The 24,755-nt window shown below is 45.6% G+C and overlaps 1 protein-coding gene across 1 annotated transcript in view; it reads right to left on the reverse strand.

Annotated features, from left to right (window-relative positions):
• Positions 1–24,755, reverse strand: part of C8A (complement C8 alpha chain) — a 41,001-nt gene that overhangs the window by 12,671 nt on the left and 3,575 nt on the right. Inside the window, exons 3-7 of the mRNA XM_075321159.1 lie at positions 16,232–16,376; positions 15,969–16,113; positions 15,366–15,555; positions 7,578–7,778; positions 5,072–5,312 (exon numbers count right to left, since the gene is read on the reverse strand). Coding sequence (XP_075177274.1) covers positions 5,072–5,312; positions 7,578–7,778; positions 15,366–15,555; positions 15,969–16,113; positions 16,232–16,376 — 922 coding nt within the window. The remainder of the gene's footprint in view (positions 1–5,071; positions 5,313–7,577; positions 7,779–15,365; positions 15,556–15,968; positions 16,114–16,231; positions 16,377–24,755) is intronic.

A 24,755-nucleotide genomic window follows, 5' to 3' on the forward strand; every position in this document is an offset into this window, starting at 1 on the left:
AGGGACAATGTGGAGCCTCCCAATTTTTGGCTGCCCTGGCAAAGGGCTATACTGAAATAGACCCACTTCCTTACAATGGGCACTTCAGGTTTAAAGGCCATCATGCACGTCTCTACCCAGGGACAATGTGGAGCCTCCCAATTTTTGGCTGCCCTGCCTAAGGGCTATACTATAATACACCCACTTCCTGACAATGGACACTTAATGTTTTGAGGCCCTCATGCACGTCTCTACCCAGGGACAATGTGGAGCCTCCCAATTTTTGGCTGCCCTGGCAAAGGGCTATACTGAAATAGACCCACTTCCTTACAATGGGCACTTCAGGTTTAAAGGCCATCATGCACGTCTCTATCCAGGGACAATGTGGAGCCTCCCAATTTTTGGCTGCCCTGCCTAAGGGCTATACTGAAATACACCCACTTCCTTAAAATGGACACTTAATGTTTTGAGGCCCTCATGCACGTCTCTACCCAGGGACAATGTGGAGCCTCCCAATTTTTGGCTGCCCTGGCAAAGGGCTATACTGAAATAGACCCACTTCGTTACAATGGGCACTTCAGGTTTAAAGGCCATCATGCACGTCTCTACCCAGGGACAATGTGGAGCCTCCCAATTTTTGGCTGCCCTGGCAAAGGGCTATACTGAAATAGACCCACTTCCTTACAATGGGCACTTCAGGTTTAAAGGCCATCATGCACGTCTCTACCCAGGGACAATGTGGAGCCTCCCAATTTTTGGCTGCCCTGCCTAAGGGCTATACTATAATACACCCACTTCCTGACAATGGACACTTAATGTTTTGAGGCCCTCATGCACGTCTCTACCCAGGGACAATGTGGAGCCTCCCAATTTTTGGCTGCCCTGGCAAAGGGCTATACTGAAATAGACCCACTTCCTTACAATGGGCACTTCAGGTTTAAAGGCCATCATGCACGTCTCTACCCAGGGACAATGTGGAGCCTCCCAATTTTTGGCTGCCCTGCCTAAGGGCTATACTATAATACACCCACTTCCTGACAATGGACACTTAATGTTTTGAGGCCCTCATGCACGTCTCTACCCAGGGACAATGTGGAGCCTCCCAATTTTTGGCTGCCCTGGCAAAGGGCTATACTGAAATAGACCCACTTCCTTACAATGGGCACTTCAGGTTTAAAGGCCATCATGCACGTCTCTACCCAGGGACAATGTGGAGCCTCCCAATTTTTGGCTGCCCTGGCAAAGGGCTATACTGAAATAGACCCACTTCCTTACAATGGGCACTTCAGGTTTAAAGGCCATCATGCACGTCTCTACCCAGGGACAATGTGGAGCCTCCCAATTTTTGGCTGCCCTGCCTAAGGGCTATACTATAATACACCCACTTCCTGACAATGGACACTTAATGTTTTGAGGCCCTCATGCACGTCTCTACCCAGGGACAATGTGGAGCCTCCCAATTTTTGGCTGCCCTGGCAAAGGGCTATACTGAAATAGACCCACTTCCTTACAATGGGCACTTCAGGTTTAAAGGCCATCATGCACGTCTCTACCCAGGGACAATGTGGAGCCTCCCAATTTTTGGCTGCCCTGCCTAAGGGCTATACTATAATACACCCACTTCCTGACAATGGACACTTAATGTTTTGAGGCCCTCATGCACGTCTGTATGCAGGGGCATTGGTGAACCTCACAATTTAGGACTGCCCTGGCAAAGGAAAATACTACAAAGACTCACTTCCTCAAAATGGGCACATTAGACTCAAGAGGCCTTCATGTACGTCTCTTCTCAGGGACATCGGAGTGCCACACAATGTTTTCACGTAAAATCTTTCATGTATTGATCTCAAAAAGTAACATACACCAGCTCTATCTCACTATTGGGTATGTGCCCTTAACATTTCCGCCATGAAAAATCATTTTGGGGTCATTTTGGAAGGTTTTCTGGTGAGTCCGTAAAAATGGCGTAAAACGCGGACAAAATTGTTCACAGCTGTGACTTTAGAGTGATAAATGCTTCAAGGGGTCTTCCCCATGCTGTTGCCATGTCATTTGAGCACTCTTCTGAGACTTTTGTGACATTTTTAGGGTTTCTCCATGCTGCCGGGAGGTCATTTCACAAAAATACTCGGGTCTCCCATAGGATAACATTGGGCTCGTTGCTCGGGCCGAGTACACGAGTATCTTGGGAGGCTCGGCCCGAGCTTCGAGCACCCGAGCTTTTTAGTACTCGCTCATCACTACATATATAATTATATACAGGAGATGCCCAGGTTATACCAGCTGTACATATATAATTATATACAGAAGATGCCCAGGTTATACCAGCTGTACATATATAATTATATACAGGAGATGCCCAGATTATACCAGCTGTACATATATAATTATATACAGGAGATGCCCAGGTTATACCAGCTGTACATATATAATTATATACAGGAGATGCCCAGGTTATACCAGCTGTACATATATAATTATATACAGGAGATGCCCAGGTTATACCAGCTGTACATATATAATTATATACAGGAGATACCCAGGTTATACCAGCTGTACATATATAATTATATACAGAAGATGCCCAGGTTATACCAGCTGTACATATATAATTATATACAGGGGATGCCCAGGTTATACCGGCTGTACATATATAATTATATACAGGAGATGCCCAGGTTATACCAGCTGTACATATATAATTATATACAGAAGGTGCCCAGGTTATACCAGCTGTACATATATAATTATAGACAGGAGATGCCCAGGTTATACCGGCTGTACATATATAATTATATACAGGAGATGCCCAGGGTATACCGGCTGTACATATATAATTATATACAGGAGATGTCCAGGTTATACCAGCTGTACATATATAATTATATACAGGAGATGCCCAGGGTATACCGGCTGTACATATATAATTATATACAGGAGATGCCCAGGTTATACCAGCTGTACATATATAATTATATACAGGAGATGCCCAGGTTATACCAGCTGTACATATATAATTATATACAGGTGATACCCAGGTTATACCAGCTGTACATATATAATTATATACAGGAGATGCCCAGGTTATACCAGCTGTACATATATAATTATACAGGGGATGCCCATATTATACCAGCTGTACATATATAATTATATACAGGGGATGCCCAGGTTATACCAGCTGTACATATATAATTATATACAGAAGATGCCCAGGTTATACCAGCTGTACATATATAATTATATACAGAAGATGCCCAGGTTATACCGGCTGTACATATATAATTATATACAGGAGATGCCCAGGTTATACCAGCTGTACATATATAATTATATACAGGAGATGCCCAGGTTATACCAGCTGTACATATATAATTATATACAGGAGATGCCCAGGTTATACCGGCTGTACATATATAATTATATACAGGGGATGCCCAGGTTATACCGGCTGTACATATATAATTATATACAGGAGATGCCCAGGTTATACCAGCTGTACATATATAATTATATACAGGAGATGCCCAGGTTATACCAGCTGTACATATATAATTATATACAGGAGATGCCCAGGTTATACCAGCTGTACATATATGATTATATACAGGAGATGCCCAGGTTATACCAGCTGTACATATATAATTATATACAGGAGATGCCCAGGTTATACCGGCTGTACATATATAATTATATACAGGAGATGCCCGGGTTATACCGGCAATACATATATAATTATATACAGGAGATGCCCGGGTTATACCGGCTGTACATATATAATTATATACAGGAGATACCCAGGTTATACCAGCTGTACATATATAATTATATACAGGAGATGCCCAGGTTATACCAGCTGTACATATATAATTATATACAGGCGATGCCCAGGTTATACCGGCTGTACATATATAATTATATACAGGAGATGCCCAGGTTATACCGGCTGTACATATATAATTATATACAGGAGATGCCCAGGTTATACCGGCTGTACATATATAATTATATACAGGAGATGCCCAGGTTATACCGGCTGTACATATATAATTATATACAGGAGATGCCCAGGTTATACCGGCTGTACATATATAATTATATACAGGAGATGCCCAGGTTATACCGGCTGTACATATATAATTATATACAGGCGATGCCCAGGTTATACCAGCTGTACATATATAATTATATACAGGAGATGCCCAGGTTATACCAGCTGTACATATATAATTATATACAGGAGATGCCCAGGTTATACCAGCTGTACATATATAATTATATACAGGAGATGTCCAGGTTATACCGGCTGTACATATATAATTATATACAGGAGATGCCCAGGTTATACCGGCTGTACATATATAATTATATACAGGAGATGCCCAGGTTATACCAGCTGTACATATATAATTATATACAGGAGATGCCCGGGTTATACCGGCTGTACATATATAATTATATACAGGAGATGCCCAGGTTATACCAGCTGTACATATATAATTATATACAGGAGATACCCAGGTTATACCAGCTGTACATATATAATTATATACAGGAGATGCCCAGGTTATACCAGCTGTGCATATATAATTATATACAGGAGATGCCCAGGTTATACCAGCTGTACATATATAATTATATACAGGAGATACCCAGGTTATACCAGCTGTACATATATAATTATATACAGGAGATGCCCAGGTTATACCAGCTGTACATATATAATTATATACAGGAGATACCCAGGTTATACCAGCTGTACATATATAATTATATACAGGAGATGCCCAGGTTATACCGGCTGTACATATATAATTATATACAGGAGATGCCCAGGTTATACCGGCTGTACATATATAATTATATACAGGAGATGTCCAGGTTATACCAGCTGTACATATATAATTATATACAGGAGATGCCCAGGTTATACCGGCTGTACATATATGATTATATACAGGAGATGCCCAGGTTATACCAACATTCTCTATAACATTATATACAAGATTATGTAGACCTATGTAAGATATTAGTTTTTCGATGTTTGTGGTATACGTTCTTGGTATATACTGTACTTGTTATAGTGTATTACCTTCTCTTTTCATAACGTTACTGTCTAATACAATGACAGTATCCAAGATGCCACCAAGGGTGCCAGAGGTTACAAAGTGAGTGCCATAATCATTAATGAACCTGGCATAGAGGCCGTAGTCATAATTATCAGGAAGCTCCATTAGTGACAGTAACATGTCCTCATCCAACACTAGGGGACTTCTTTTGATCCGAAAACGAGCCGTCTGGACTTTAGTGTTCATGCGTACAAACTGAAGATTCTTTTAAGAAAATAAAAGCAAAACACAAATAAAAACTGACCAGCACCGTCTAACAGAATAAAGCAAGTGTGAACAGGTGCAAACTGCTATGACTGCAAAATCTACAAACAAACTGGCCAAGTGATGAGAGCCCAGCAGCCATGACAAGGCTGATTGAACCCTAAGCCTAATATTTATACAAAGCCTACAAATTGTCTTCATTTAGAAGTATATATTTTATATGACAATGTATCCCAATTTCATATATGCAATGTTTGCATATCTTAGCGCTTACAGAGGTTGGGGTTTTCTTTTATTTGTAGTGAGTAGATAGAGTGAAGGAAATAATTATTTGATCCGTTGCTGATCGTGTAAGTTTGCCCACTGACAAAGACATGAACAGTCTATCTTAAGGGTAGGTTACAGTGAGAGATAGAATATCTAAAATAAAATCCAGAAAATCACATTGTATAAATTCTATAAATGTATTTGCATTTTGTAGAGAGTAATAAGTATTTGATCCGCTACCAACCATTAAGAGTTCTTGCTCCTGCAGACACTTAGCCGCTCCTAATCAACTCCTTACCTGCATTACAGGTGTGGTCTTACATTGCCCCCTGTATAAAGACTCCTGTCCACAGACTCCATTAATCAGTCAGACTCTAACCTCTACAACACGGGCGACCACAAAGCTTTCTAAGGATGTCAGGGACAAGACCATAGACCTGCACGAGGCTGGAATGGGCGACAAAACCATAAGTAAGACGCTGGGGGAGAAGGAGACGACTGTTGGTGCAATAGTAAGAAAATGGAAGAAATACAAAATGACTGTCAATCCATGCAAAATCTCACCTCGTGGAGTATCCAGGATCATGAGGAAGGTGAGAGATCAGCCTAAAACTACACGCGGGGAACTTGTAAATGATCTCAAGGCAGCTGGGACCACTGTTACCAAGAAAACCATTGGTAACACATTACACTGTAATGGATGAAAATCCTGCAGTACCCGCAAGCCCCACTACTCAAGAAGGCCCACGTGCAGCCGGGCCGTCTGAAGGAGGCCCACGTGCAGCCGGGCCGTCTGAAGGAGGCCCACATGCAGCCGGGCCGTCTGAAGGAGGCCCACGTGCAGCCGGGCCGTCTGAAGGAGGCCCATGTGCAGCCGGGCCGTCTGAAGAAGGCCCACGTGCAGCCGGGCCGTCTGAAGAAGGCCCACGTGCAGCCGGCCCTTCTGAAGAAGGCCCACGTGCAGCCGGGCCGTCTGAAGAAGGCCCATCTGAAATTAGCCAATGAATACCTGGATGATTCTGAGAGTGATGGAGAAGGTGTTGTGGTCAGATGAAACAAAAATTGAGCTCTTGAGAAATGCTGCCTATGACCCAAAGAACACCATCCCCACTGTCAAGAATGAAACTGGAAACATTACGTTTTGGGGGTGTTTCTCTGCTAAGCTCACAGGACTACTTCACCGCATCAATGGAATAATGGTTGGAGCCATGTACCGTAAGATCCTGAGTGACAACTTCCTTCCCTTCACCAGCACATTAAAAATGGGTTGTGGCTGGGTCTTCTAGCACAAAAATGATCTAAAACATACAGCCAAAGCAACAAAGGAGTGGCTCAAAAAGAAGTACATTAAGATCATGGAGAGGCCTAACCAGACTCCAGACCTTAATCCCATAGGAAACTTATTGAAGGATCTGAAGCTCCGAGGTGCCAAGCGACAGCCTCAAAATCTTGATTCAGAGATGATTTGCAAAGAGGAGTGGAGCAAAATTCCTCCTGACAGGTGCGCAAACCTCATCATCAACTACAAAAAGCGTCTGATTGCTGAGCTGCCAACAAGGGAACGGCCACCAAGAATTAAGTCGTGTTTGCCAGAGGGATCAAATACTTATTTTTCTCTGCAAAATGCAAATAAATTTATATAATTTACACAATGTGATTTTCTGATAGATAGATAGATAGAGGGATAGATAGATAGATAGATAGATAGAGGGATAGATAGATAGATAGATAGATAGATAGATAGATAGATAGATAGATAGATAGAGGGATAGATAGATAGATAGATAGATAGATAGATAGATAGATAGATAGATAGATAGATAGATAGATAGATAGATAGATAGATAGAGGGATAGATAGATAGATAGATAGATAGATAGATAGAGGGATAGATAGATAGATAGATAGAGGGATAGATAGATAGATAGATAGATAGATAGATAGATAGATAGATAGATAGAGGGATAGATAGATAGATGGAATTTTACAATGATTTACCTTTGCTGTATATGATGTGATATTATTCAGGAAATCTGTTTCCTTATTATAGTTGAACCCCACTTCTAAGCCAGCTGGAGATTCAGCGGGCTTTACAGTGAGGGTAAATCCTCCGCCAGAGGATCCTCCTTTTCTAACGGCATTGAGCAGATCTTTAGAGTCTTCATAGATCTCAAAGGACATCCCACTATCTGCTCGGGCCTAGGGAAGAAAGCAAAAGAAGAAAACCAAACCTATCCATATAACCTATGCGTATTCCCATCCACTGACAAGCTTGGGATCTATGGAGCCCACTGGCTGCAGGACATTTAAGATGTCGCAAACATGGAATGCCTCTAAAATGGTCTAGAATGTCCCTAAAATTGTCTAGAATGTCCCTAAAATTGTCTGGAATGCCTCTAAAATTGTCTGGAATGCCCCTAAAATTGTCTGGAAGGTCCCTACAATTGCTGGAATGCCCCTAAAATTGCATGGAATGCCCATAAAATTGCATGGAATGCCCCTAAAAGTGTCTGGAATGCCCCTAAAATTGCCTGCAATTCCCCTAAAATTGTCTAGAATGCCACTAAAATTGCCTGGAATGCCCCTAAAATTGTCTAGAATGCCCCTAAAATTGCCTGGAATGCCCCAAAAATTGCCTGGAATGTCCCTAAAATTGCCTGGAATGCCCCTAAAATTGCCTGCAATTCCCCTAAAATTGCCTAGAATGCCCCTAAAATTGTCTGAAATGCCCCTAAAAATTGCCTGGAATGCCCCTAAAATTGCCTGGAATGCCCCTAAAATTGCCTGGAATGCCCCTAAAATTGTCTAGAATGCCCCTAAAATTGTCTGAAATGCCCCTAAAAATTGCCTGGAATGCCCCTAAAATTGCCTGGAATGCTCCTAAAATTGTCTGGAATGCCCCTAAAATTGTCTGGAATGCCCCTGAAATTGTCTGGAATGCCCCTGAAATTGTCTGGAATGCCCCTGAAATTGCCTGGAATGCCCCTAAAATTGCCTGGAATGCTCCTAAAATTGCCTGCAATTCCCCTAAAATTGTCTAGAATGCTTCTAAAATTGCCTAAAATGCCCCTAAAATTGCCTGGAATGCCCCTAAAATTTGTCTGGAATGCCCCTAAAATTGTATGGAATGCCCCTAAAATTGTATGGAATGCCCCTAAAATTGTATGGAATGCCCCTAAAATTGTCTAGAATGCTTCTAAAATTGTCTGGAATGTCCCTTAAAAATTGTATTGAATACCCCTAAAGAAGGGAATTTTGTTTACTTACCGTAAATTCCTTTTCTTCTAGCTCCAATTGGGAGACCCAGACAATTGGGTGTATAGCTACTGCCTCCGGAGGCCACACAAAGTATTACACTTAAAAGTGTAAGGCCCCTCCCCTTCTGCCTATACACCCCCCGTGGGATCACGGGCTCCTCAGTTTTAGTGCAAAAGCAAGAAGGAGGAAAGCCAATAACTGGTTTAAGAACAAATTCAATCCGAAGAATCATCGGAGAACCGAAACCATTCAACGTGAACAGCATGTGTACCCGAAAAAAACAAAAAACCCTAAGAAAACAGGGCGGGTGCTGGGTCTCCCAATTGGAGCTAGAAGAAAAGGAATTTACGGTAAGTAAACAAAATTCCCTTCTTCTTTGTCGCTCCTAATTGGGAGACCCAGACAATTGGGACGTCCAAAAGCAGTCCCTGGGTGGGTAAAATAACCCCTCGTGATAGGACCGTAAAACAGCCCTTTCCTACAGGTGGGCAACCGCCGCCTGAAGGACTTGTCTACCTAGGCTGGCGTCCGCCGAAGCGTAGGTATGCACCTGATAATGCTTGGTAAAAGTGTGCAGACTCGACCAGGTAGCCGCCTGGCACACCTGCTGAGCCGTAGCCTGGTGCCGTAATGCCCAGGACGCACCCACGGCTCTGGTAGAATGGGCCTTCAGCCCTGAGGGAACCGGAAGTCCAGCAGAACGGTAGGCTTCAAGAAATGGTTCCTTGATCCACCGAGCCAGGGTGGATTTGGAAGCTTGCGACCCTTTACGCTGACCAGCGACAAGGACAAAGAGTGCATCCGAGCGGCGCAGGGGCGCCGTGCGGGAAATGTAGATTCTGAGTGCTCTCACCAGATCCAACAAATGCAAATCCTTTTCACATTGATGAACTGGATGAGGACACAAAGAAGGCAAGGAGATATCCTGATTGAGATGAAAGGGGGATACCACCTTAGGGAGAAACTCCGGAATCGGGCGCAGAACCACCTTGTCCTGGTGAATCACCAGGAAGGGAGATTTGCATGACAGCGCTGCTAGCTCGGACACTCTCCGAAGAGACGTGACCGCTACTAGAAAAGCCACTTTCTGTGAAAGGCGAGAAAGGGGAACATCCCTCATAGGCTCGAAAGGCGGCTTCTGGAGAGCAATTAGAACCCTGTTCAGATCCCAGGGCTCTAACGGCCGCTTGTAAGGAGGGACGATATGACAAACCCCTTGCAGGAACGTGCGTACCTGAGGAAGCCGTGCTAGGTGCTTCTGAAAAAATACAGATAGCGCTGAGACTTGTCCCTTGAGGGAGCCGAGCGACAAACCTTTTTCCAAACCGGATTGCAGGAAGGAAAGAAAAGTAGGCAATGCAAATGGCCAGGGAGAAACTCCCTGAGCAGAGCACCAAGATAAGAATATCTTCCACGTCCTGTGGTAGATCTTGGCGGAGGTTGGTTTTCTAGCCTGTCTCATGGTGGCAATGACCTCTTGAGATAATCCTGAATACGCTAGGATCCAGGACTCAATGGCCACACAGTCAGGTTCAGGGCCGCAGAATTCCGATGGAAAAACGGCCCTTGAGACAGCAAGTCTGGTCGGTCTGGTAGTGCCCACGGTTGGCCTACCGCGAGGTGCCACAGATCCGGGTACCACGACCTCCTTGGCCAGTCTGGAGCGACGAGAATGGCGCGGCGGCAGTCCGACCTGATCTTGCGCAGCACTCTGGGCAACAGTGCCAGAGGTGGGAACACATAAGGAAGCCGGAACTGCGACCAATCTTGAACTAAGGCGTCCGCCGCCAGAGCTCGGTGATCGTGAGACCGTGCCATGAAAACCGGGACCTTCTTGTTGTGCCGAGACGCCATTAGGTCGACGTCCGGCATCCCCCAGCGGCGACAGATCTCCTGAAACACGTCCGGGTGAAGAGACCATTCCCCTGCGTCCATACCCTGGCGACTGAGGAAGTCTGCTTCCCAGTTGTCCACGCCTGGGATGTGAACTGCGGATATGGTGGATGCCGTGTCTTCCACCCACGTCAGAATCCGCCGGACTTCCTGGAAGGCTTGCCGACTGCGTGTTCCTCCTTGGTGGTTGATGTATGCCACCGCTGTGGAGTTGTCCGACTGAATTCGGATCTGCTTGCCTTCCAGCCACTGCTGGAAGGCTTGTAGGGCAAGATACACTGCTCTGATTTCCAGAACATTGATCTGAAGGGTGGACTCTTGCTGAGTCCACGTACCTTGAGCCCTGTGATGGAGAAAAACTGCTCCCCACCCTGATAGACTCGCGTCTGTCGTGACCACCGCCCAGGATGGGGGTAGGAAGGACTTTCCTTTTGACAATGAGGTGGGAAGAAGCCACCACCGAAGGGACTCCTTGGCCGCCTGAGAAAGGGAGACGTTCCTGTCGAGGGACTTCGACTTCCCGTCCCATTGGCGGAGAATGTCCCATTGTAGTGGACGCAGATGAAACTGCGCGAAAGGGACTGCCTCCATTGCTGCTACCATCTTCCCTAGGAAGTGCATGAGGCGTCTCAAGGGGTGTGACTGGCCTTGAAGGAGAGATTGCACCCCTGTCTGTAGTGAACGCTGTTTGACCAGCGGAAGCTTCACTATCGCTGAGAGAGTATGAAACTCCATGCCAAGATATGTTAGCGATTGGGTCGGGGTTAGATTTGACTTGGAAAAGTTGATGATCCACCCGAAACTCTGGAGAGTCTCCAGCGCAACGTTCAGGCTGTGTTGGCATGCCTCTTGAGAGGGCGCCTTGACAAGCAGATCGTCTAAGTAAGGGATCACAGAGTGTCCCTGAGAGTGTAGGACTGCTACTACTGCTGCCATGACCTTGGTGAAGACCCGTGGGGCTGTCGCCAGACCGAAAGGCAGGGCTACGAACTGAAGGTGTTCGTCTCCTATAACGAAGCGTAGAAAACGCTGATGCTCTGGAGCAATCGGTACGTGGAGATAAGCATCCTTGATGTCTATTGATGCTAGGAAATCTCCTTGAGACATTGCGGCGATGACGGAGCGGAGGGATTCCATCCGGAACCGTCTGGTTTGCACGTGCTTGTTGAGAAGTTTTAGGTCCAGAACAGGGCGGAAAGACCCGTCCTTTTTTGGTACCACAAACAAATTGGAGTAAAAACCGTGACCTTGCTCCTGAAGAGGAACAGGGGTCACCACTCCTTCTGCCTTTAGAGTGCACACCGCCTGCAGAAGAGCATCGGCTCGGTCTGGAGGTGGAGAAGTTCTGAAGAATCGAGTTGGAGGACGAGAACTGAACTCTATCCTGTACCCGTGGGACAGAATGTCTCTCACCCAACGGTCTTGGACCTGTGGCAGCCAAATGTCGCCAAAGCGGGAGAGCCTGCCACCGACCGAGGATGCGGAGAGAGGAGGCCGAAAGTCATGAGGAAGCCGCCTTGGTAGCGGGTCTTCCGGCTGTCTTTTTTGGGCGTGACTGAGCCCGCCAAGAATCTGAGCTCCTCTGATCCTTTTGAGTCCTTTTGGACGAGGAGAACTGGGACCTGCCCGAGCCTCGAAAGGACCGAAACCCCGACTGTCCCCTCCTCTGTTGGGGTTTGTTTTGTCTGGGCTGAGGTAAGGATGAATCCTTACCCTTGGACTGTTTAATGATTTCATCCAAACGCTCACCAAACAGTCGGTCACCAGAAAATGGCAAACTGGTTAAGCACTTTTTGGAAGCAGAATCTGCCTTCCATTCCCTTAACCACAAGGCTCTGCGTAAAACCACGGAGTTGGCGGACGCCACTGCCGTACGGCTCGTAGAGTCCAGAACAGCATTAATCGCGTAAGACGCAAATGCAGACATTTGAGAGGTTAAGGATGCCACCTGCGGAACAGATGTACGTGTGACCGTGTCAATCTGTGCAAGACCAGCTGAAATAGCTTGGAGTGCCCATACGGCTGCGAATGCTGGAGCAAACGACGCGCCGATAGCTTCATAGATGGATTTCAACCAGAGCTCCATCTGTCTGTCAGTGGCATCTTTAAGTGCAGCCCCATCTTCCACTGCAACTATGGATCTAGCCGCAAGCCTGGAGATTGGAGGATCCACCTTGGGACACTGGGTCCAGCCTTTGACCACGTCAGGGGGGAAGGGGTAACGTGTATCCTTAAGCCGTTTGGAGAAACGCTTATCTGGATAAGCGTGGTGTTTCTGGACTGACTCTCTAAAGTCAGAGTGGTCCAGAAAAGTACTTAATTTACGCTTGGGATACCTGAAATGGAATTTCTCCTGCTGTGAAGCTGACTCCTCCACCGGAGGAGCTGGGGGAGAAATATCCAACATTCTATTGATGGACGCTATAAGATCATTCACTATGGCGTCACCATCAGGAGTATCCAAATTGAGAGCGGTCTCAGGATCAGAATCCTGATCAGCTACCTCCGCCTCATCACACAGAGAGTCCTCTTGCTGGGACCCTGACCAGTGTGATGAAGTAGAGGGCCGCTCATAGCGAGCTCGCTTAGGCTGTCTGGGACTGTCGTCCGTGTCAGAGCCGTCACCCTGGGATGCATGGGACACCCCCGGAGCCCGGAGCTGTTCCAACTGAGGGGGACCAGGGAGCAGTGATTCAACCGTGCCCATGGTCTGAGTTACTGGTCTAGACTGCAAAGTTTCTAGAATTTTAGTCATAGTCACAGACAATCTATCAGCAAAAACTGCAAACTCTTTCCCCGTCACCTGGACAGTATTCACAGGTGGTTCTCCCTGGGTCACCTCTAGCAGAGGCCCCGGCCGAGCAGGGGGCACAGGGGCCGAGCACTGCACACAATGGGGGTCAGTGGAACCTGCCGGTAGAGTAGCCTCACATGCGGTACAAGCAGCATAGAAAGCCTGTGCCTTGGCACCCTTGCTTTTTGCGGACGACATGCTGTTGTCTCCTCTGAGCAATCTAGGAGGGTATATAGCCAAGAATCACCAGCGACCGTACAGTGCAATGTATAGCATGCAAGCATAAAAATACAATTGTACACTTCGGCACTAGTGGGGTCAGCACCGGAGGTGCCGCTTACCGCCCGCTCAAAAGCGGGTGTGTGGTCGCCAGAATCCCGTGCCTGGGTCTCCCAGAACTTGTCTCCCCTCTCCAGCTCAAACTGCACACAGGAATGGCTGCCGACGTTCTGTGAAGAGGGGCGGACCGTGGGCGTGCCTCAGACAAAGTGCGGGAAACTAGCGTCCCACTGTGCTCAGTGTGAGGGCTGGAGTATGTAAAGTAGACTCCAGCCCTCGGCGCTGACGTTCTGTACAGCGTCCCGCCCTTCCCCTGACTGGCAGGCCTGGGGGCGGGAACGAAACGAAACTAGGCCGCAAAAGCCGGGGACTCTAGTAATAAGCGCGGCCGTCAAATATGCACGGCCAGCGCGGAAGTCCCCGGCGCACCACAAGTCCCAGCCGCGCCGCAGTGTAAAACTGACCGCAGCGGCCGGCGCGGCAGTTCCCAATACATTAACTCCCTCAGCAAGCTGTAGTTAGTGTGGCACAAGCGCGCAGCGCTGTTGTCCCCGGCGCACTAACACACCCAGCCATGCTGCAGTGTGTCTGCGCGCGGTCTGTACGGGGACACAGAGTACCTTGACGTAGCAGGGCCCTGTCCCTGACGATACTCAGCTCCATATCCAGCAGATTCCCCAGGGGCTGTGGATGGAGCACGGTCTCAGTGCCTGGAGACCGGTAAAATCCCACTTCACCCAGAGCCCTAAGGGGGATGGGGAAGGATGCAGCATGTGGGCTCCAGCCTCCGTACCCGCAATGGGCACCTCAACCTTAACAAACACCGCCGACAAAAGTGGGGTGAGAAGGGAGCATGCTCGGGACCCTAGTATGGGTCCTCTTTTCTTCCATCCGACATAGTCAGCAGCTGCTGCTGACTAAACAGTGGAGCTATGCGTGGATGTCTGACCTCCTTCGCACAAAGCTTGAAAACTGAGGAGCCCGTGATCCCACGGGGGGTGTATAGGCAGAAGGGGAGGGGCTTTACACTTTTAAGTGTAATACTTTGTGTGGCCTCCGGAGGCAGTAGCTATACACCCAATTGTCTGGGTCTCCCAATTAGGAGCGACAAAGAAAATGCCTAAAATGCCCCTAAAATTGCCTGGAATGCCCCTAAAATTGTATGGAATGCCCCTAAAATTTGTCTGGAATGCCCCTAAAATTGTATGGAATGCCCCTAAAATTGTATGGAATGCCCCTAAAATTGTATGGAATGCCCCTAAAATTGTCTAGAATGCTTCTATAATTGTCTGGAATGTCCCTTAAAAATTGTATTGAATACCCCTAAAAATGCCCCTAAAATTGCCTGGAATGCCCCTAAAATTGTATGGAATGCCCCTAAAATTGCCTGGAATGCCCCTAAAATTGTATAGAATGCCCCTAAAATTGCCGGGAATGCCCCTTTTATTGCACATTCCATTTTGTGATCTGATTTGAAGGACAATCCAGCAAAAAAAAAAAAAACTCCAGTCCTGTATGTAACACAGGTGCCTGTAGACGGCGCCCGGGGGTCGAGCACTTACAAGGAACTGGTAAGTATGGAAGTTGTACGGTTTTCTGAAGTACTTCTCGTCGCTGGCGTAATACATTTGCTCGCACGATGGGTCGTATCTCAGCTCCCTCCATTCGCCGTTGTAGACATATTCACATTGACCACCAAAGTATCTGTGATCCAGAACATTCAGAGCTTCCTCCTGCGTCAAGATATTAAACCTAATTGGACGCAGCAAAAACGGATCAGCGTGAATGGCGGAGTGGAAAAGTAAATAAAGAAAAACAAAAAATAGCGTAAAAAATGAATTTAAAAATTCTCTGAAACAGAAGTTTTATTTTCCTGCCAGGTTTCTGTAGTTCAGATTTTCTCTGTCTGATCAGAGAGCGGCACTGTAAATCGTGTGATGTCAAAGCTGTGCTGTGAGCCAATCAGATGTCTCCCTCTGATGCTCCCTCCCCCCTCTCACAGCATGCACATTGAGGAAGACACTGCAGCTGCATCCCCCTCCTCTCCCTCCTCCCTTTCTAATATTTATCTTTATGCATACAAATTATCCACAATAAAAATATATATTGTTTATGACTTATAAAATGTGATTCTAATGTTTGGTGCACTGTAAAGGAAATCTCACCCTCTGACAGCTTTCTCAGCCCCGGGGATTGGAAATAGTGTCTTGCAGAACCTCTCATCTTCCTGTGGCTCGCAGTCCTTCTCATCAGACTCATCCCGGCAGTCTGCCTCTCCGTTACAAACCAGCTCTCTCTTTATACAGCGACCTACAGATAGATGGATACATTAGAATGAGACTGTAGCACCCATCGGTTCCATGTCTTTGCTATGCGTAACGCCCCCATCTTCACTCACAAATTCCTTCCTCATCTGATGGTTTCTTACCGGTTTCTTCACACTGAAAATCAGATCCACACTTATTGTCCTTTACACATTTCTCCGAGGATTTACAGATTATAGACTCCCACAGATTGCCGATGCAGATCCTTCCGTTATATTTGGAAGGCTGAGACAGAGGCCGGTACCTGTGCTGTGTAACAAAAAAAAAAAAAAGGGTTATGGTAGAAGGTACTGACAGAGGCTGGTACCTGTGCTGTATAACAAAAGAAGGGGTTATGGTAGAAGTCACTAATAGAGGCCATTAGCTGTGCTATGTAACAAAAGAAGGGGTTATGGTAGAAGTGACTGACTTAAACAGCACAGGTACTGGCCTAACAAAAGGAGGGTTTATGGTATAAGTGGCTTACAGAGGCCGGTACCTGTGCTGAGTAACAACAGGAGGATTTATGGTAGAAGGTACTGACAGAGGCCGGTACTTGTGCTGTGTAACAAAAGGAGGGTTTATGGTATAAGTGGCTTACAGAGGCCGGTATCTGTGCTGTGTAACAGCAGGAGGATTTATGGTAGAAGGTACTGACAGATTCCGGTATCTGTGCTGTGTAACAACAGGAGGGTTTATGGTAGAAGTGGCTTACAGAGGCCGGTACCTGTGAACAACAGGAGGGTTTATGGTAGAAGTGGCTTACAGAGGCCGGTACCTGTGCTGTGTAACAACAGGAGGGTTTATGGTAGAAGTGGTATATACAGTAAATAGCCCTGGATTGGATGTAGACATTAACTTTAACTATTTACCTATCAGTCATTGGCCAGTCTGATGTCTTGTGTGCCACAAAGAATATTCCACCCAGACACTTTTCTGACACATAAATCCTTTGGGATCAGTGAGGATCCTCCCATGGTCAGAGTCAGACATGCCATAGAAGTGTAAGTCTAAGAATTTTCCCACAGACTGCAAATTGAGGATTCGAATTAACAGCAAAACCTACACAAATCACATTGCAAAGTGTGTGGTGAAAATTCACTATGAATTTGGCAAAATCTAATAATCCTAGTTGCTGCTTCTATAACGTGTTGTGGGTTTTCTGCCTGGAAAATCCATACGGAAAATAGTTAGCTCATCCTTAGGATCATATTCTTATGGCACTATACTGCAATATCAAGCAAAATCATGGACTAGGGTGGCGCTGTTTTTAGACAATCCCTTTAAAGGGAATCTGTTACCAGAAAATTATCTATTGTTTAGGTTTGGTTTTACTTTAAATATTTTTTTAAAAAAAGGAAGAAGGTGAGCTGTGACATCATCTATCGTATCACGAATGGTGGATCCAGTGTTATCCACTGTATATAGGAGGTGTTATCAGTCATTGCACAGGAGTAGAAGGAGGAGGAGGGAGGTGAGCTGTGACATCACCTATTGTGAATGGTGGATCCTGTATTATCTACTGTATATAGAGGTGTTATCAGTCATTGTACAGGAGGAGGATGAGGTGAGCTGTGACATCACCTATTGTGAATGGTGGATCCTGTATTATCTACTGTATATAGAGGTGTTATCAGTCATTGTACAGGAGGAGGATGAGGTGAGCTGTGACATCACCTATTGTGAATGGTGGATCCTGTATTATCTACTGTATATAGAGGTGTTATCAGTCATTGTACAGGAGGAGGAGGAGGTGAGCTGTGACATCACCTATTGTGAATGGTGGATCCTGTATTATCTACTGTATATAGAGGTGTTATCAGTCATTGTACAGGAGGAGGATGAGGTGAGCTGTGACATCACCTATTGTGAATGGTGGATCCTGTATTATCTACTGTATATAGAGGTGTTATCAGTCATTGTACAGGAGGAGGATGAGGTGAGCTGTGACATCACCTATTGTGAATGGTGGATCCTGTATTATCTACTGTATATAGAGGTGTTATCAGTCATTGTACAGGAGGAGGAGGAGGTGAGCTGTTACATCACCTATTGTGAATGGTGGATCCTGTATTATCTACTGTATATAGAGGTGTTTTCAGTTATTGTACAGGAGGAGGAGGTGAGCTGTGACATCACCTATTTTGAATAGTGGATTCCATGTTATCTACTGTATATAGAGGTGTGATCAGTCATTGTACAGAAGGAGGAGGAGGTGAGCTGTGACATCACCTATTCTGAATAGTGGATTCTGTGTTATCTACTGTAAATAGAAGTTATCAGTCATTATACAGGAGGAGGAGGTGAGCAATGACATCACCTATTGTGAATGGTGGATTCTGTGTTATCATTCATTGTACAGGAGGAGGAGGAGGTGAGCTGCGATATCACGTGTGTATGGTAGATGCTGTGTCTGATGTACATAGTGGTGTTACCCTTCATTATTATCCTGTATGTGATGATAATGAAATGACTACTAAAATGTCTTCTGTGCAGAACAGAAAGTGTGAGACTATGATATGGATTAGTGACTGTAGCAAAAAATGTAAGATTAAAATTAGTTTTCCTCTAATATACTGTATTTGTATATTATATATGTTCTTTTTCTGCTGACACATTCACATTCCCGTTCACACATCAGGGCTATTTAGCATTGCTAAAATCAGATAAGTTTCGAGCAAGTTATCTTTTTCTTAATTTTTTAATCACTTAATTTCTAAAGCGGGTGACCACGAAGAACAGTGATTTGGTGGTGCTATTAATAAGGACAGTGGCGGCAGCGGATGGACTGCAGCAGCAAGGATTATTAACCTCTGCGAACCTCGTCTGCTGAATGTATTCTTAGGAAACTCTTTAATGAACCCCCTCGTACAGGAGAGGGGGGAGAAGATGGAAATATTGTTCTTCTTGATTATTTTTATGTCATTATTTATGTGGCTTTTTTTTTTTATTATCAGAGCTGAATTTTCTGGATACAAATCTGCGGATTCATACAGTCATTTGTTTTCTTCTTCAATCTCAATTATTTCCATTTGACGTTAATTGGATTTGTAACAGGTTAATGAAAACACTGATAATTACAATAACAGATGTACAAGATTCGGTGTTCGGAACGATCTGTTCACAGCGAATTAATCACCCGTCCCTCGTCGCAATTCGTTTCTTTTTTCAATTTTGGAAAATGAATATGTTTACTTAACTTTTTCTTATGGCATTTGTGTTAATTAAAATGTGAGGCAAGAAAAATGGAGATGGCTTTACTTAAAGGGACCCCGTCACCCAGACATTGTAGACTGAGGAATCTGTAGGATCTGAATTTACAAATCTTTCTTATGAAATCTTAATCTATGTCCAATATGAAATAAAAAAAATGCATAGTCCCAATAAGGACAAAAGAGTGAGCTCCGCCTCCTGGACTCCTTAGAATTAGGACTCTTTCAAAAGTGTCAGGGCTGCAAGAAGGGGTCATGTCACCTACTTTTTCTCTGTTGGATGGCCAGAAAAGGGGCTTATGTTAAAAGGACCGGTAAGTATATGAGTGTTTCTAGATACTTCCTCATGCTCTGTAACTTGCAATTTGATCTGAGTGAGCGGCTCATCTTTATCAACATTATTGTTCAAGCACTATAGGTTCTGGGACTTATTTTACTTAATTCCCTGCATATATTGCTCTTAGTGTTTTCCAATGGGTTTACTACCCTGAAAAAAAGCCATCCTCTCAAATGCCCTCACTTCCTGTAAGGAGACAAAGACCGGCCCTCACTTCCTGTAGGGAGACAAAGACCCGCCCTCACTTCCTGTAGAGACAAAGACCCGCCCTCACTTCCTGTAGAGACAAAGACCCTCCCTCACGTCCTGTAGAGTCAAAGACCCGCCCTCACTTCCTGTAGAGACAAAGACCCGCCCTCACTTCCTGTAGAGACAAAGACCCGCCCTCACTTCCTGTAGAGACAAAGACCCGCCCTCACTTCCTGTAGAGACAAAGACCCGCCCTCACTTCCTGTAGAGACAAAGACCCGCCCTCACTTCCTGTAGAGACAAAGACCCGTCCTCACTTCCTGTAGAGATAAAGACCCGCCCTCACTTCCTGTAGAGACAAAGACCAACCCTCACTTCCTGTAGAGACAAAGACCCGCCCTCACTTCCTGTAGAGACAAAGACCCGCCCTCACTTCCTGTAGAGACAAAGACCCGCCCTCACTTCCTGTAGAGACAAAGACCCGCCCTCACTTCCTGTAGAGACAAAGACCCGCCCTCACTTCCTGTAGAGACAAAGACCCGTCCTCACTTCCTGTAGAGACAAAGACCCGCCCTCACTTCCTGTAGAGACAAAGACCCGCCCTCACTTCCTGTAGAGACAAAGACCCGTCCTTACTTCTTGTAGAGAGTTAAAGACCTTCCTCCACTTTCTGTAGCGAGACAATGGCCTACCCTCTTTTCTTGCAGAGAGACAAAGACTTGCCCCTACTTCCTGTAGAGAGAATGCTCCACCCTCACTTCCTGTAGAGAGTTAAAGACCTGCTCCCACTTTCTGTAGGGAGACAATGGCCCATGCTGTTTTCCTGAAAAAGAGACAAAGATCTACCCCCCACTTCCTGTATAAAGACTCTCACTTCCTGTAGGGAGGCAAAGACCTGCCCTCAATTCCTGTAGACAGACAATGCCATACCCTCACTTGCTATAGAGACAAAGCCTTGCTATCACTTCCTGTAGAGAAACAATGTGGCACCCTTACTTCCTGTACAAAGCCAAAACCACACCCCCACTAATAATATTTATAATAATTAATAAAGTGATTTGCAGATATAAAGTCACATGGAGTAACACTAATTCTGGCCTTTATGTGACTTGTATCCTGCATTTTTCACCCGTTTCCCTCTGTAGGCCCACTTTGTAATTTTCAGTTGTCTCTGAGCCGTTGGGTGCACACAGACACGAGGGATTCCTGCTCTCTTGTTTTTATGAGGCTCATGCTCAGCTGCAGCATTGATGATGTCATACAGCAGTACTGAGTACTGTATCTATGAATCCAGCTTTGGGGTGAAATATAACACTTACTAATAAGCAGAAGAATAAGTTTGTGTGCTCCTGTAAGTCTCCCACACACTTTGCTCCTTCCTCTATTATTCATAGAGATTAATTTGATCCTTTAGAGCAGGAGTCTCAATCACACAGCCCACAGTCACAGTAGACCCATTGCTGATAGTGGCAAGACCTAGGGAGCCACCGACGTCAACTTTTTTTTTTTCAGTTGAATGTGCGTCCTTAGACGCACATTCAATTGAAATATATTTCTGGCATCGTGCAGAAACAAACTGTGTACAGCTATACCAATGCCAGCAGCTGACATCATATGCTGACATCAGCTACTGGCCTCTGATTGGCTGACTGCTAGTATTGGTATAGCTGTGCACAAAGCTTGCTTCAGTGCTATGCCGGAAATACATTTCAATTGAATGTGTGCCTAAGGACACACATTCAACTGATGCAAAGTGCTGACATCGGTGGCCCCCTGGACCAGGCTGTAATAGTCATGGGGTCTAATGTGCCTGTGGGCAACATGTGCAGAAAAGAGGACACTGAGGGAATGGAGTAGAGGTGAGAAGAATCTTTTTATTTTATGTGTATGTGAAGAACAGCACAATAGGAGATATTGCAACAAGAAGAGGACCAGGATGGGGCATTACTACAAAAGGGGACAACATCTAAGCATTACTACCAGATAAGGACCAGGATGAGGGCATCGCTACTAGAAGGGGATAAGGATGGCGACATTACTACAAGAGGAGGACCAGGATGGGGAACATTACTACAAGAAGAGGACCAGGATGGGGCATTACTACAAAAGGGGACAACATCTAAGCATTACTACCAGATAAGGACCAGGATGAATGCATCGCTACTAGAAGGGGATAAGGATGGCGACATTACTACAAGAGGAGGACCAGGATGGGGAACATTACTACAAGAGGAGGACCAGGATGGGGAACATTACTACAAGAAGAGGACCAGGATGGGGCATTACTACAAAAGGGGACAACATCTAAGCATTACTACCAGATAAGGACCAGGATGAGGGCATCGCTACTAGAAGGGTATAAGGATGGCGACATTACTACAAGATGAGGACCAGGATGGGGAACATTACTACAAGAGGAGGACCAGGATGGGGCACAATACTACATAATGAGGACCTGGATGGCGCACATTATGAAAAGATGAGGAGCAGGAGGGGAGACATTACTACATGATGGGGACATGGATGGAGCATTACAACAAGATGAGAAGCAGGATAGGGACATTACCACAAGATATTGGCCAAAATCACTGTATGGTGCTAATTGTAAGATGATATTACTTATAAGAGGGGTATAAAATGTAAAGAAAAAAAAAGTAAAACAAGAAATGTAATAAAATTCAAAAGGCATGAAATTTGTTTACCACTAAAAGTACTCTTTTATTTATAAACTAAAATAAAACAAAAAAAGTGCAGATTTGTTTTCACCACATCCATGACGACCCAAGCTAGAACACTGTGCCATAACCCATACGATGAATGGCATTTAAAAAAAAAATGAAATAATAATAATAATAATAATAATAATAAACAAGCAAAAAAAAAAAAAAATGTTCAAAAAGGTAGAAAAAAAATGGTATTACTAAAAATGTCACTTTGTCCTGCAAAGAACGAGACCCTCCAAATTCAAATATTTTCTGTGTGTGGCACATATACCCAACCGAGTTTGAGACCCCTGCCTTAGGCCTCTTTCACACATCCGTGTATTAAATGCACGTGTGTGACGGTCCATGTGAAAACACGGACGTGTGCGCAATCCCATTGAATTTATTGCATCTACTGGTATCAATGTCTCCGGTATGGGTACGTGTGAAAACTGACATGTACCGGAGGTCTTAGGCCGGCTTCTCACTCAGAAATTCTCGCATTGCACTCGGACACATGTTAATCAATGAGGCAGCTCCCATCTGCTATTTTTTTTCTCAGTCCAAATCGGACTGAGAAAAAAAAAAAAAAAAAAAAATAAAAAAAAAAAAATCGCAGCATGCTGCGTTTTGGAGAGTTTCTCACGCGAGTCTCTCCAATGCAAGTCTATGGGAGCGTGTAAATAAACGCATGTCACACGGCCCGGCACTCACACTATCCTAGTGACATTTGTTTTTCTAATTACATGTATCGCATGTTTCTCAAAACACTGGAAATTAGTGAGGTCTCACAATGTCGGTCAATCATAGAGATTGACCGACATTGTGAGACCTCACTCATTTCCAGTGTTTTGAGAAACATGCGATTAATGTCAGTCAGTCTCTCCCTCACGGTCTCTATTCTCTCTCTCTCTGTCGGTTTGTCTCTCTCTCTCTGTCCATGTCGGTCTATCCCTCTCCCCTCCTCTCTGATACTCACCGATCCACGATCTCCGGCACGGCGCTGCACAGCGCTCATACTGCTCCGGCGGCTTCTCCTCTTTTGAAAAAGCATGCCGCTCATTATTCAATCTCGGATTCCCTGCTTTCCCCACCCACCAGCGCCTATGATTGGTTGCAGTCAGACACGCCCAGACGATGAGTGACAGCTGTCTCACTGCAACCAATCACAGCTGCCGGTGAGCGGGTTTATATAATGCAGTAAAAAAAAAATAAATAATTAAAAACAAACAGCGTGCGGTTCCCCCCCCCCAATTTTAATACCAGCCAGGGTAAAGCCACACGACTGCAGGCTGGTATTCTCAGGATGGGGAGCCCCACGTTATGGGGAGCCCCCCACCCTAACAATATCAGCCAGCAGCCACCCGGAATAGCCGCATCCATTAGATGCGACTGTCCCGGGACTGTACCCGGCCATCCCGAATTGCCCTGGTGCGGTGGCAATCGAGGTAATAAGGAATTAGTGGCAGCTATGGGCTGCTGCCATTAAGTCCTAGATTAATCATGGCAGGCGTCTCCCCGAGATACCTTCCATGATTAACCTGTAAGATTAAGAAAATGAAGACATGCACCAAAAAATCCTTTATTTGAAATAAATAAAAAAAAAACCACCTCTTTCACCACTTTATTCAAGACCCCAAATACCCTTCCATGTCCGACGTAATCCACAGAGGTCCCTCGACGCCGTCAGCTCTGCTACATTGGAAGCTGACAGAGAGCGGTCACAGACCACGACCGCTCTCTGTGAGCTCCCCGCAGTGACTGAAGTGAGTCGCGCTATCAGAGATGACATCACTCAGGTTACTAGCGGCCACAGATCTCAGCGGGAAGACTTCTGCTGTGACCGCGGGTAACCTCAGTGACGGCACCGCTGATTGCGCAGCTCACTGTCACTCAGGGGATTTGCGGTCACCAGTGAGACCTTCAAAGGTGACCGAAAATCAGGCCATGACACACAGACAGAGCCGCGGGATGACAATGAAGTCGGATGACGTTCATCCGACTTCATTCTGATCGTGCGGCTCTGTCTGTGGTCAGCGGCCATTCAGCTCTGCTACATGGCGCTGTCTGTGTCTGCTGTCAGCGGCCATTCAGCTCTGCTACATGGCTCTGTCTGTGTCTGCTGTCAGCGGCCATTCAGCTCTGCTACATGGCTCTGTCTGTGTCTGCTGTCAGCGGCCATTCAGCTCTGCTACATGGCTCTGTCTGA

The sequence above is a fragment of the Anomaloglossus baeobatrachus genome, chromosome 8, assembly GCF_048569485.1.
Source record: "Anomaloglossus baeobatrachus isolate aAnoBae1 chromosome 8, aAnoBae1.hap1, whole genome shotgun sequence".
In the NCBI taxonomy this organism is placed as follows: Eukaryota; Metazoa; Chordata; class Amphibia; order Anura; family Aromobatidae; genus Anomaloglossus; species Anomaloglossus baeobatrachus.